The following is a 12072-nucleotide window of genomic DNA, read 5'->3' on the forward strand; positions in this document are numbered from 1 at the left end:
GGCCACCCTGATGCAGAGTCCTGGCTTAGATAGATTCCCTACTTCCTCCTTTCCAATTCCCGTCTTTAGAGACCCTGTTTGGCTTGGCAGTATAGTTCTTACCTGGAATCAGACCACCTGTTTTCCAGATACTGCCGCTGTGTGCTCAAAGCTGGCCTCAGAGTCTCCTGCCTCCAGCTCTCAGGTTCCTAAGTGTTGGGATTGTAGGTATATACCACCTTGCCCTCCCTGCTTGTGGGTTTGTAGGGTGTATACATGTTTGTGTGTGTATTTATATATAATCACATCCCTCAGGAGGTAGAGGCAGCAGGAAGGTCCAGGTTCAAGGTCATCCTCAGCTACATCAAATCCCATCTAAAAAAAAATTACCAAAACAGGGGTGGAGCCTTAATTGGGTACTTTTGGCAAAGGAGAAACCTTGAAGTAGGGCCTGCAGAATGGTGACCGTCCAGGAATGAAATAGTGCTAGATGTGTAATCTTGTCCTCTTGAAAAGCTGAGGCAGAAGTTTGGCTATAGAATAAGACCTTGTTGGAAAAGAAAGAAAGAAAAACACAAGAAAGTGAAGACAGAAGGAAGACATGCAGGGCATTGCCTGTGTCAGCCTGGAGCCCTCTTTCCACAGTGATAGGGAAGGAGGAGCAACTGTGAGAGCGAGATGTCCCCTTAGTGAGCCTGAGTAATAGGCCAGAGGTCACAGAGAAAAAGTATTCCAGGGAAAAAACCTGGGCACCAGGCTCTCTTACTGGCTGTGGAAAGTTCCACTGTTTCAGCCAGCTCATTCTCAGTAATAGGAACAAATAAACTCAACCCATTTAGTTATGGAAGAAAAACCTGGGGCCTCAGAGAATGCAGTTTTGGATGTGTTTTGAAAAGTGTTTCACTGTGTAACTCAGGTTACCTCAAACTTGGGCACCCCTCTTTGTTTCAGGGTGTACCCTTATTTAATTTATTATTGTGTGTGTGTGATACGTGGGTGGGTTGGTGTGGGCTGCATGTACTGTGAAGATCAAAGCACAACTTTTTTGTTCCTTTGTTTTTTTTTTTGAGACAGGGTTTCTCCTGAACTCATAGAGATCTGCCTGCCTCTACCTCCTGAGTGCTGGGACTAAAGGTGTGGGCCACCATTTCCCTGCTAGAAAGCATTTTTTTAAAAAAAGGAAATCTTATTTTTTTAAGTGTTCTGTCTGCATGCACGCCTGCAGGCCAGACGGACATAAGATCTCATTATAGACAGTTGTGAACTACCATGTGGGTGCTGGGATTTGAACCCAGGCCCTCTGGAAGAGCAACCAGTGCTCTTAACCACTGAGCCATCTCTCCAGCCCCTTTTTTTGGTTTTTCGAGACAGGATTTCTTGTATTGTTTTGGAGGCTGTCCTGGAACTCGCTCTGTAGACCAAGCTGGCCTCGAACTCACAGAGATCCGCGTGCCTCTGCCTCTCGAGTGCTGGGATTAAAGGCGTGCGCCGCCACTGCCCGGCGAAGGCATTTTTAAAATCTCTTTTTTCTAGGACTGGAGAGATGACCCAGTGGTCAAGAGCACTTACTATTATTTCAGAGGACTTGGGGTCAGTTTTCAGAGCCCATGTCAGAATGCTCAAAACATCCGTAACTCTAGGTCCAATGTGTGTGATGACTCCATGGACACTGTATAAATATGGTACACATGTACATATAGGCAAAATATTCAATACATGTAAGGAAAAGTCTTATATAAAAAACCCCACAATCCTTTTGGGAACTGGATTGATGGTTGAGTGGTTAAGAGCATTTGCTGGTCTTGCAGAGGTCAGGGTTCAACTAGCATCCTCACAGCAGTTGACAACTGTCTGAAATTCCACTTCCAGGGGACCCAACACCCCCTTTGACTTGCATAGGCACCAGGCATGCATGTGATACACAGATATAATTGTAAGAAAGATACTTATATAAAAGAAAGTCCTATAACACACACACACACACACACACACACAGAGAGAGAGAGGGAGAGAGAGAGAGGATAGGAGAGGAGAGAGAGAAGAGCATTGGCCCTTCTTCCAGAGGACCTCGGTTAGATTCCCAGCACCCACATGGAGGCTCACAACCATCCCTAACTCCCAATTCCAGGGGACCCAACTCTTCTGGCTTCTGCAGGTACCAGACATGTATGTGGTGCACAGGCATATATGCAGGCAAAACGCCCATACATATAAAACAAGAACAGCCCTCAGAACCAAACTAAACTCTCCCTCCCCTTCTTGTCTTCATCTGTCTATCCTGTCAAGTCTAATAGACTGACAGAGCTCTTTTAGTGTGAGCTGGGAAAGGTCCCTGCTGCACTTGGTGTTGGGACTAGCTACAGATGTATTTATTTGTAGCACAGATGTGCCTCAGATTTACTAGGTTGTGCAGGATGATCTCAAATATCTGTCTCCACCTGTGAGGCTTGCTTCATGCAGTCTGGCTTTTTTTCTTTTTCTTTTTAAGGTTCTGGGAATTGCACTCACAGCTCCTGCATGCTAAAGCATGCATCCAATGCCATGTCCCCCAGTGCTGTGATAGACATTTTATTTATCCATTTATTTAACTTTATTTATTTATTTTGGTTTTTCCGAGGCAGGGTTTCTCTGTGGCTTTGGAGGCTGTCCCGGAACTAGCTCTTGTAGACCAGGCTGGTCTCGAACTCACAGAGATCGGCCTGCTTCTGCCTCCCCAGTGCTAGGATTAAAGGCATGGACCACCACTACTGGGCAATGTGATAGACCTTTTAAAGGACCTCAGAGACCTTTCTGGTCTGATCCTCACAGCATGCAAGATAGTAGCCAATATCCTGTATGATGGATAATAGGAAGAAAGGCGCCGGGCGTTGGTGGTGAAAGCGTTTGATCCCAGCACTAGGGAGGCAGAGGCAGGTGGATCTCTGTGAGTTCAAAGCCAGCTTGGTCTAGAGAGCGAGTTCCAGGACAGCCTCTTAAAACAATACAGAGAAACCCTGTCTCGAGAAACAAAAACAAAAACAAAAAACAAAACAAAACAAAAAAACAAACAGGAAGAAAGGCCTGAGAAGGTAGTTGGTAAACAAAACTGGAGTGATATTTAGGCATCTGTGGACAGCAGTGCCCACTTGTAGCACTTGGGAGGCAGGGTAAGCAGTTTACAAAGTGAGTCCCAGGCCAGCCAGGGCTGGAAAATAAGACCCTGCTTAAGAAAAAAACAACTCTGGGATGAGCCTCTTGCTATAGAGTACCGAAAAATGTCCTTGATTTGCCTTCTCTGTGTGTGGAAGCTTTCTGCTGCTCAACTTCTGACTTCCACATGGACACTGTGGCACATGGGCCACACATGAATACACGGGAAATAAATAGAAGTGGAATAAAAACTTTAAATGGAAAATACTCTGTTGTTCCTAAATGTGAGCATTATTTCTAGATTTCTCCAGAACTGAATGTAGGAGGCTGTTTGTTTCTTGTCACAGATGATTGTTTTGTGTTCTGGGTTGTAGTCTTCTGGTGGAAGTGTCAGTCTGGGATTCCAAGCATCTGCACAGCAGGGCCCCCCCCCCCACCTCGAGGTTTGAAAGATGACCACTGACTGCCAGAGCACCAGCTGTGTTTCACTGTCCCCTCCACAGGACCCGCACTAGCTTGGTCCTTTCTGAAAACTTAAGTATTTTTGTTTGTTGTAGAAGGTGTGGTAATACTAGTACAGCCTTTGAAAGGCTTCAGCGGCTTTCCCTTCCTGTCTACAAGCACAGTCATGTCTGCTTCTGGCGTAATCTTCTTTTGATAAGAGGGACTGCTTGTGCTATCATGTTGATTTTTTTTTCCTGGTTATGTGTGCCTATGTGAGTGTGTCCCATGTGCGCAGATACCCACAGAAGCCAGAAGGAGGCACCAAATTCCCTGGGGCTGGAGGCTGTTGTGAGCTGCTGGTGCAGGTGCTGGGGACTGAACTCAGGTCCTCTGGAGGAGTGGCAGGTGCCCTTTACTGCTGAGCCTCCTTTCCAGCTGCCTCGTGTAATCTTTATAACTTTGTGTAAGCTGGTGGTGCCTGAGTGATTCAGCTTTTCTGTACTTGAATCATGGGAAGGAGAAATTTAGTCTTAATTGTATTACCTGGTTTTCAAGGTCCAGGAACACAGTACAAGTATAAAATTCTTTTTTTTTTTTTTGGTTTTTTCGAGACAGGGTTTCTCTGTATTGTTTTGGAGGCTGTCCTGGAACTCGCTCTGTAGACCAGGCTGGCCTTGAACTCACAGAGATCCATCTGCCTTTGCTACCAAAGCCCGGCAAGTATAAAATTCTTTAAAATTTTGTATATCTATGTGAAGGTTGGGGGAAAGCTTCTGGGAGTTTGTTCTTTTCTTCCACTGTATGAATTTTTGGGGATTGAACGCAAGTCTTCAGGCTTAGTGGCAAGTTTACCTAAAGAGACATCTTTCCAGTCCACAAATAAATTCTTGCAATTAAAAATTTGTGTAACAACAAAACAAAACAAAACTCATGCCTGTAATCTCAGAAAGACAGCTGTGAGTTTGAGGGCAGATTGTCTATAATCATAGTGAGTTCCAGATCAGTTTGGGCTACAGGGAGACCTTATCCCTGAAAATATAAAATTATTTTGATTTGTATTTCCTTTAACTTAGGGTGCGTATGTGGGCATGGATCACATGCTTACTGGACCTTTGTGTCTCCCCTTGGCAGTCACTGTAATCTGACAGCTCTTGCATTTTGCCCATCTTTAGCATGCCTTTTAACTTTTGTCCTTAGTTATAACAGTCTTTGTTAAAAAAGGAAGTTGACTTTTTGTCTTAATGGGCTATAGTTGTTTGTCCTTTTGAATTGTGCTCCACAGTGTGTATTAAAGCTCTTATTACTGTTGATTCAGGACATTGACAGAGCACTGCGTCTAAGTAAATAAACTGGGCTCCCTGTCTCCTTTGGGCCAGTGGATTCCTGTTTAGAGTTTGAATGTAAGGAGTATTTTGAAGTTCTACCAAAGTCTTGAGAGTAGAATTCTACAGATTGCACCAGGCTTTTTTATTTTTTGGTTTTTCAAGACAGGGTTTCTGGATAGCTATGGAGCTAGTCCTGGAACTCTCTCTGTAGACCAGGCTGACCTTGAACTCACAGAGATCCAACTGCCTCTGCCTCCAGAGTGCTGGGATTAAAGATGTGCACTACCACCACCTGGCCAGGCATCAGTCATTTTTTTTCTCTTTGAAAATTCCCTGTGTCTGTATAGAACATGTTCATATGAACATACAATTCTTTCCTTTAAACTGGAGATTTTTTCTTAAAGAAAATTACTAGGCCATGAAGAATAGATGAATTAAAATTATTTGTATTTGAAAACTAAATGTAGCCAAGCAGAGGTAGTACATGCCCTTAATCTCAGCACTTGGGAGGCAGAGGCTGGCGGATCTCTGAGGTCAAGGCCAGCCTGATCTACAGAGTGAGTTCCAGGATAACCAGGGTTACATGGAGAAACACTGTTTTGAAAAACCAAAAAATGGGGGCTGGAGAGATGGCCTGATGGTTAAGAACACTGGCTGCTTTTCCAGAGGTCCTGAGTTCAATTCCCAGCACCCACATGGTGGCTCACAACCATCTGTAATGAGATCTGGTGCCCTCTTCTGGCCTGCAGGTGTACATGCAGAACATTGTATACATAATAAATAAATAAATCTTAAAAAAAAGAAAAACCTAAAAAAAATTAAAAAGTAGGAAATAAAAATAAAAACTAAATGTTAAAGTAAAAGATATACTCTAAAGTAATACTTTTTGTTTTTTGGAGACAGGGTTTCTGTGTCCACGATGCTTGAATCTCTGTGTAGCCTTGAACTGGGATCCTCCTGCTTCTGTTTCCCAAAGACCTGGCTGAAAAAAAAAAACATACAGTTTTTTTTTTACTATGTAGTCTGGCTTGCCAAACACTGTCCATATAGACTAGACTGGCCTTGTCTCCTAAGTGCTCCAATTAAAGGCATGGGCCACTTTACTTGTCTTTTTTAAAAATTCCTGCTTCTATGCTGAACTGATTACAAATATTGTTACCAGTGGTAGAAAGATATTAGTATTTTGCTGGGCATTGGTGGCGTATGCCTTTAATCCCAGCACTCGGGAGGCAGAGGCAGGCAGATCTCTGTGAGTTCGAGGACAGCCTGGTCTACAGAGCGAGTTCCAGGACATTTCTTTTTCCCCTTCCTTCCTTCCTTCCTTCCTTCCTTCCTTCCTTCCTTCCTTCCTTCCTTCCGTTGTTTTGTTTTGTTTTTTGAGGCAGGGCTTCTCTGTAGACCCGGCTGCCCTCGAACGCAGAGATCTGCCTGTCTCTGCCTTCTAGTGCTGGGATTAAAGGCGAGAGTGCCACCACCTGGAAGAAATTTTTTACATTTAATTCTTTTTGTGTATTGTATGTGTTTGTATATGTATGTGCCACAGCACAAATGTGAATGTCAGAGGGAAACTCTCTGGAATGTGTTTTCTGCTCTCCATCTGGGTCCACCGAGCCATCTTACCATCTCATGGGAGACTTTTGTATATTGTTTGAGCTAGGACTGTGCTCTGTAGCCTTGGCCAACCTGGAACTTGATATGTAGACCAGGTGGGCCTGGAACTCACAGAGATCCCTTGATTCTGCCTCCCCAGTGCTGGGATTACAGGTATTTACCACCATACCTGACCCTCAGCAGTTCAACACCATGGAGACTATTTTCAGGAGCCACTGGAAATAATTTGGTCATCTTCACTCATCAGTTCCTGCTTCATGCCTATATTATTTGTTTATTTTTCTCTGAGACAGGGTTTCCCAATGTACTCTTGGTTGGCATTAAACTTTCAGTGATCCTCCTGCCTCTGCCTTTCTTGTTCTTTGATTCCACAAATGTGTCACCACACTAGGCTTGATGCCTTACACTCTGCGGTGGGAATTGAATTCAGGACCTTGTGCTTGCTGGGTAAATTCTCTTCTGCTGAGCCAACTCCCCATCACTATAGAGTTCATTTAGTCAAGTCTGCCCTAGAATTGGAGCTTGAAATGTAGCTGAGGATAACCTTGAACTCTTTTATTATATTTACTCTTTGAAACAGAATAAATCAGTTTGTGTGTAACGCTGGCTAGTTTGAAATTCACTCTGCCTCTGCCTCCTGAGTTCTACTGGACTCATAATAGACCAGGCTGGCCTCATATTCTTTGTGTTCCATCTGTCTTAGCTTCTTAAGAACTGGGATTGTAGGTATGTGTCATATTGCCTGGCTTGCCTTTTGTTTTTAAAGGATTAATTTGTGTGTGTGTGTGTGTGTGTGTGTGTGTGTGTGTTGGTGTCCATGGAAGCCAGAAGAGGGCATTGGGATCTCCTGGAGCTGGGGATACAAGTGGTTGTGATCTGTTTGATGTTGGGAACTGAACTTTGGTCCTCTGGAAAAGTAAGAGGTCTTAATCAGGCCCCCTTCCTTTTATAGTTATTTATTTCGTTTTTTTCCCCTCCTCTTTTTCAAGGTAGGGTTTCTCTGTGTAACAGCTCCAGAAAACTCACTCTATAGACCAGGTCGGCTTCGAGTACAAAGAGTTGGCCTGCCTCTGCTTTCCAAGTGCTGGGATTAAAGGGTATGAGCCATCACTGCCTGGCTTTACTTGGTTTTTGAGACAGGGTTCTCTGTAGACCTGGCTATTCTGGAACTCACTATGTGAACCAGGATGGTCTTGAGCACAGAGATCCATCTGCTTCTGCCTCTGGAGTGGGGGGATTAAAGGCGTATATGTATACCACTGGAGGTGAAAGTTTCTGTCCCACAAGCTGCTCCCAAGTAACTGTCTCGGAGGCTTAATAGTTATTGTAAGTGCTCAGCCAATAGATCAGGCTTGTTTCTAGCTAACTCTTACATTTTTAATTAACCTATATTTTTATCTATGCTTGCCATGTGGCTTGGTACCATTTCTCAGTACGGCATGTCCCTCTTCTCTGCATCTGCTGGCAACTCCAGACTCTACCCTTCTTCTTCCCAGAATTCTTCTAGTCATAGCGACATATATTCACACAGAGTAAAGGAATATTCAACAGTATACAACCATGCTGAGCTTTATTTATTTACTTATTTTGAGACTGCGTTATTTATTTATATTTATTTGGATCTCACTGTGCAGTAATGGTTGGCCTGGAACTCACAGAGACCTGCCTGCCTCTTCTTCTGGAGTGTTGGATTCAAGGCATGCACCAGCCTGATCCTACCCCTCCTCATCCCTCCCCTTTGGACAGTACTTAGGACCTTGTATTTGCTAGGCAAGTCCTCCACTACTTGCTGAGGAGTACATGCAGCTCTAGAACTCTGTTTTTTCCTTGTTCTTTTTATGATAAGGTCTCCTGTAGCTCAGGCTGGCTACAAACTCCCGAGGTAAGAGAATGACTATGTACTTTTTTTTTTAAGCAGAAAGAACAAGTAGAGTGTATTTTATGTGTATTGATGTTTTGTCTGAATGTATGTCTGTGTACTGTGGGTGCGCTTCGTTCCTGCAGAAGCCAGAACAGGGCTTTGGGGTCTCTGAAACCTGAGTTACAGAAGGTTGTGAGCTGTCATGTGGGTTACTGGAAATTGAACCCAGGTCTTCTGAAAGAGCAGCCATTGTCCTTAACTACTGAGCTAAGCTATCTCTCCAGCCCAGGAACAGATTTATTAAAGAAAAGCAAAGAGACAAGGTTGACAAGGGAGGAATATTAGGCCTAGAACTTCTGATCCTTTGCCTCTGCTTGTTTAGATTATAGGGAGGGCCACCGTGCCTGACTTTGTTCAAAGCTGGGGATCCTTGTGCACCCTAGGCAAGTACTCTACCAACTCAACCCTACAACTTTTTGTCTACTTTTCCAAAAGTAGGGTCGGGTGCCAACAGTGTGTCTTTTTGTTGTTGTTGTTTTTTGTTTTTCTTGCTTTGTTGTTCATAGTTGACATCAACTCCCCAGGGCTCAGGGATCTTCTTTCAGCTTCCAAGTCTTGGCTAGTGTCTCAGATCATATTTACTTCCTTTGTAGCACTTAACTTTTTGTATCAATTACAGCTTGAGCTGATTCTGTTTATTGGCTATATTTTAATATGAAAGTCTTTGAGGGTAAGGATTGTTCGTCTCTTTAGGTCTTGACTAAGTCGTTTCTGAACATATATTTGTTGAATGTGCATCAAGGTTGAGCTCCATCCCGAGAGGAGAGCAATTATTTTTTGGAGCTCTGAGGGATGAACCTCATAGGGGAGCCCTTGGTAAGCCTTGTTGAGAGGATCCACTGACATTTCAGAGATCACTGGCACGGTAGAGGAGAGCGGCCGGTGGGTACACTGGATAGGAGGGGAGGCACCAGAGAGGGCGCCGACAGGGTCGTGGAGCCTGGTGTTTTGAATAATGCCTGCTTGTTTTTTTTATGTGTGGTGATGATGCTACACGCTGGGCAGACTTTCCCTAGTTTCATAAATATTTAATTGGCTTTTTCAGGAGAATAAAAGCAGCCCCGTTGATGACTGAAAATGACAAAGCATCCACCTAACAGACGAGGAATCAGCTTTGAAGTGGGAGCCCAGTTGGAAGCTCGGGACCGTTTAAAGAACTGGTACTTTTCTGTTTTTTCTGCTAATTAAAGCACTCTAGGGAGGGAGTCTCACAGTACCCATAGAGTGGTGCTGCTGTCCTGTTTTCCGGCTTCTTGGAAGATGAAGGGAAACAAGTTTAGAATACTGGCCTGTCCTTTCTCCCTGGTACAGGGACCCCTGGGTCACATTTGTTCTTCCTTCTCCTGTTTGATGGAGTTATGGTAAAGCGGAGCAGGGGTTGCCCTGGGAAGGGAAGCTTTCTCACTCTTGGCTGCCTGTTTGAAAGAAGAGCAGAAGCGAGACAGAGCTGAGGGGATGGATAGATGGCAACAGCACCCATCATCACAGCCCTTCCTGTTTTCTGGGTGTGGTGTGGGATGGCTAAGAATTGTTACACAGGGTAATTGCTTGAGAAGCTGAGGGTTTTTTGACTGCTTTGCTGAATTTTGCTTGTTTTGTGTGAAAAAGTGTCTGGTAACTAAGGCTGACCTTCAGTTGAGAGCTGAGCCTCCTTAATGCTGGGATTACAGGTCCCTGCAACTGTGCCTGGCTTGTGTTAATTGCCTTTTGTCCTCTGGCTGCTTTGAAGGTTCATGTCATCTATAAATGTGGTCACTGGTAATGTTGGCATGTGGAGATTATTCTAAGAGTCATATATTGAATATCTGGAGAGCAATCTTCCAAACTAAACATACATGGGTGTGGTGGTACACATCTGTTCCTCAGTAGCTGGGAGGCTAAGGTAGGAAGGTTACTGCGAACTGGAGCATAGCCTGGCATAGTGAGTTTCAGGTCAGCATAAACTACAGAGTGAAATCCTGACCCCAAAAATCCAAACTAGCCAGCAGATATTCAGGTTTAGTTGGTAGGGTATTAGTTTATCATGCCCAAAGCCTGGGTTTGATCCCAGCACTGGATAAATCAGAGGTGGAGAGGTAGAGGCAGGGGTGTCAGAGGTTCAAGGTTATCCTACCTGCTGCATAGTGAATTTGAGGCCAGCTATGGTTATATGAGACCCTACCTGAGAACAAGAAGAAAAAGAAAAACAGGACAGCTACAAAGATAGCTGTAGTTGAGAACATCCTAGAATTTGGTTATTTTGTGGTGCTCCAAAACATAGTTAGAAGTTTCAGAACACAAACCTTTTGAATTTTTCTAAGGAATAGCTTAGCCCTTATGATAGTTTTCTCAGAATAGAATTGATTTCTGGGATGTAGGGTAACAACAGGGAAATGGCTTGGGTAGAAAACTGCCCATGCTATTAGGATCAAAGACCCTGGAACTAGAGAGTGAGTTTGATGATGAAATACTTGTCAGGTATAGGTGAGGCCCTGGGTTCAGTCTCTAGCACCTCAGAAATAAAAGAAAATATGGTTTGGTTGTATTTGTACTGGCTGTGGACAGAATTACTGATTCTATAATTATTTTTATGTTGGTTTCAGCTATTTTGTATTTTTTGTGTGTGGGGGCAGTGCATGTATGTGCATGTTTTCAAGTGCATTTGCCTGTGTGTGCATGCATGGTAGTCATTTTCCTGTAGATGAATGTGGAAGGAAGCATTAAATGAATTCTTCTGTCACTGCCCACCTTATTTTTCAAGACAGTCACTCAGAGAACCTGGCTGACCAGAGAGGCAGCATGACCTGCCTGTCTCTTTCCCTTCCACAAGCAATGGGCCCTGTGTCTAGTGCTGGGGATTCAAACTCAGGCCCTCGTGTTTCCTTGAACCGTTCCCAGCCCTTCAGTCAGTTGTTCTCCCCATCCCTTCTGGCCATCAAGGGGAGGTGGACATTGAACCTAGGACTTTGTGCATGTTAGACAATTGTTTCTTCTATTCCCTGCCTGTATTTCTGGTTTAGTTTGCTTTCCACTGCTGTGATTAAATATGACCAAAAACAACCCAGGAAGGAAAGGCTCTCATGTCTGGATCATAGTTCATGCCTGAGGGAAGCCAAGGCAGGAACTCAAGCAAGGTAGGAACCTGGAATCAGGAACTGAATGAAGCAGAGATCACAGAGGAATGTTTCTACAGGCTTGCTTAGTTTGTTCTCTTGTATACTCTGGGACCACCTGCCCAGGTATGGCATGACGTAAGTGGGTGATCTCTTCCCACATAAATTGTTAACCAAGAAAATGCCCTTACATACTTGCTTACAGACCCGTGTGATGAGGTATTTTTTCAATTGATAGTCCTTTCTCCAGATGTTGACAAATTTTAAATTTATTTTTCTTTATTATTCTCCTGTGTGTGTGTGTGTGTGTAAGTTTATGTCTGTAAACATCTGTGCATTTGTGGAGGTCAAAGGACAACTTGTAGGAGTCACTCCTTTACTGTAGAGTCAGAGAAACTCAGGCCATAAGGGATGTAGAAAGTACTTTTATGTATTAAACCATCTTGCTGACTCTGGTTTTGACATTTTTGTTCATTTGTTTGTGTGAGAAAGGGTTTCTCTAGAACTCAGAGATCTCTATTTCTCTGTCTCTCCAGTGCTGGAATTAAAGGTGTTCACTATTCTGGCTTTG

At 43.9% G+C, this 12072-nt stretch overlaps 1 protein-coding gene across 6 annotated transcripts in view; it reads left to right on the forward strand.

The window, feature by feature from the left end:
- Nucleotides 1-12072, forward strand: part of Phf20 (PHD finger protein 20) — a 103356-nt gene that overhangs the window by 11601 nt on the left and 79683 nt on the right. For all 6 annotated transcript variants that reach the window (XM_040732646.1, XM_040732645.1, XM_040732648.1 and 3 more), the window contains exon 2: nt 9455-9569. In XM_040732646.1, the coding sequence (XP_040588580.1) occupies nt 9487-9569 (83 nt within the window). In that variant the 5' untranslated portion in view covers nt 9455-9486. The remainder of the gene's footprint in view (nt 1-9454; nt 9570-12072) is intronic.

This window comes from Mesocricetus auratus, unplaced genomic scaffold, assembly GCF_017639785.1.
Source record: "Mesocricetus auratus isolate SY011 unplaced genomic scaffold, BCM_Maur_2.0 Super-Scaffold_100028, whole genome shotgun sequence".
In the NCBI taxonomy this organism is placed as follows: Eukaryota; Metazoa; Chordata; class Mammalia; order Rodentia; family Cricetidae; genus Mesocricetus; species Mesocricetus auratus.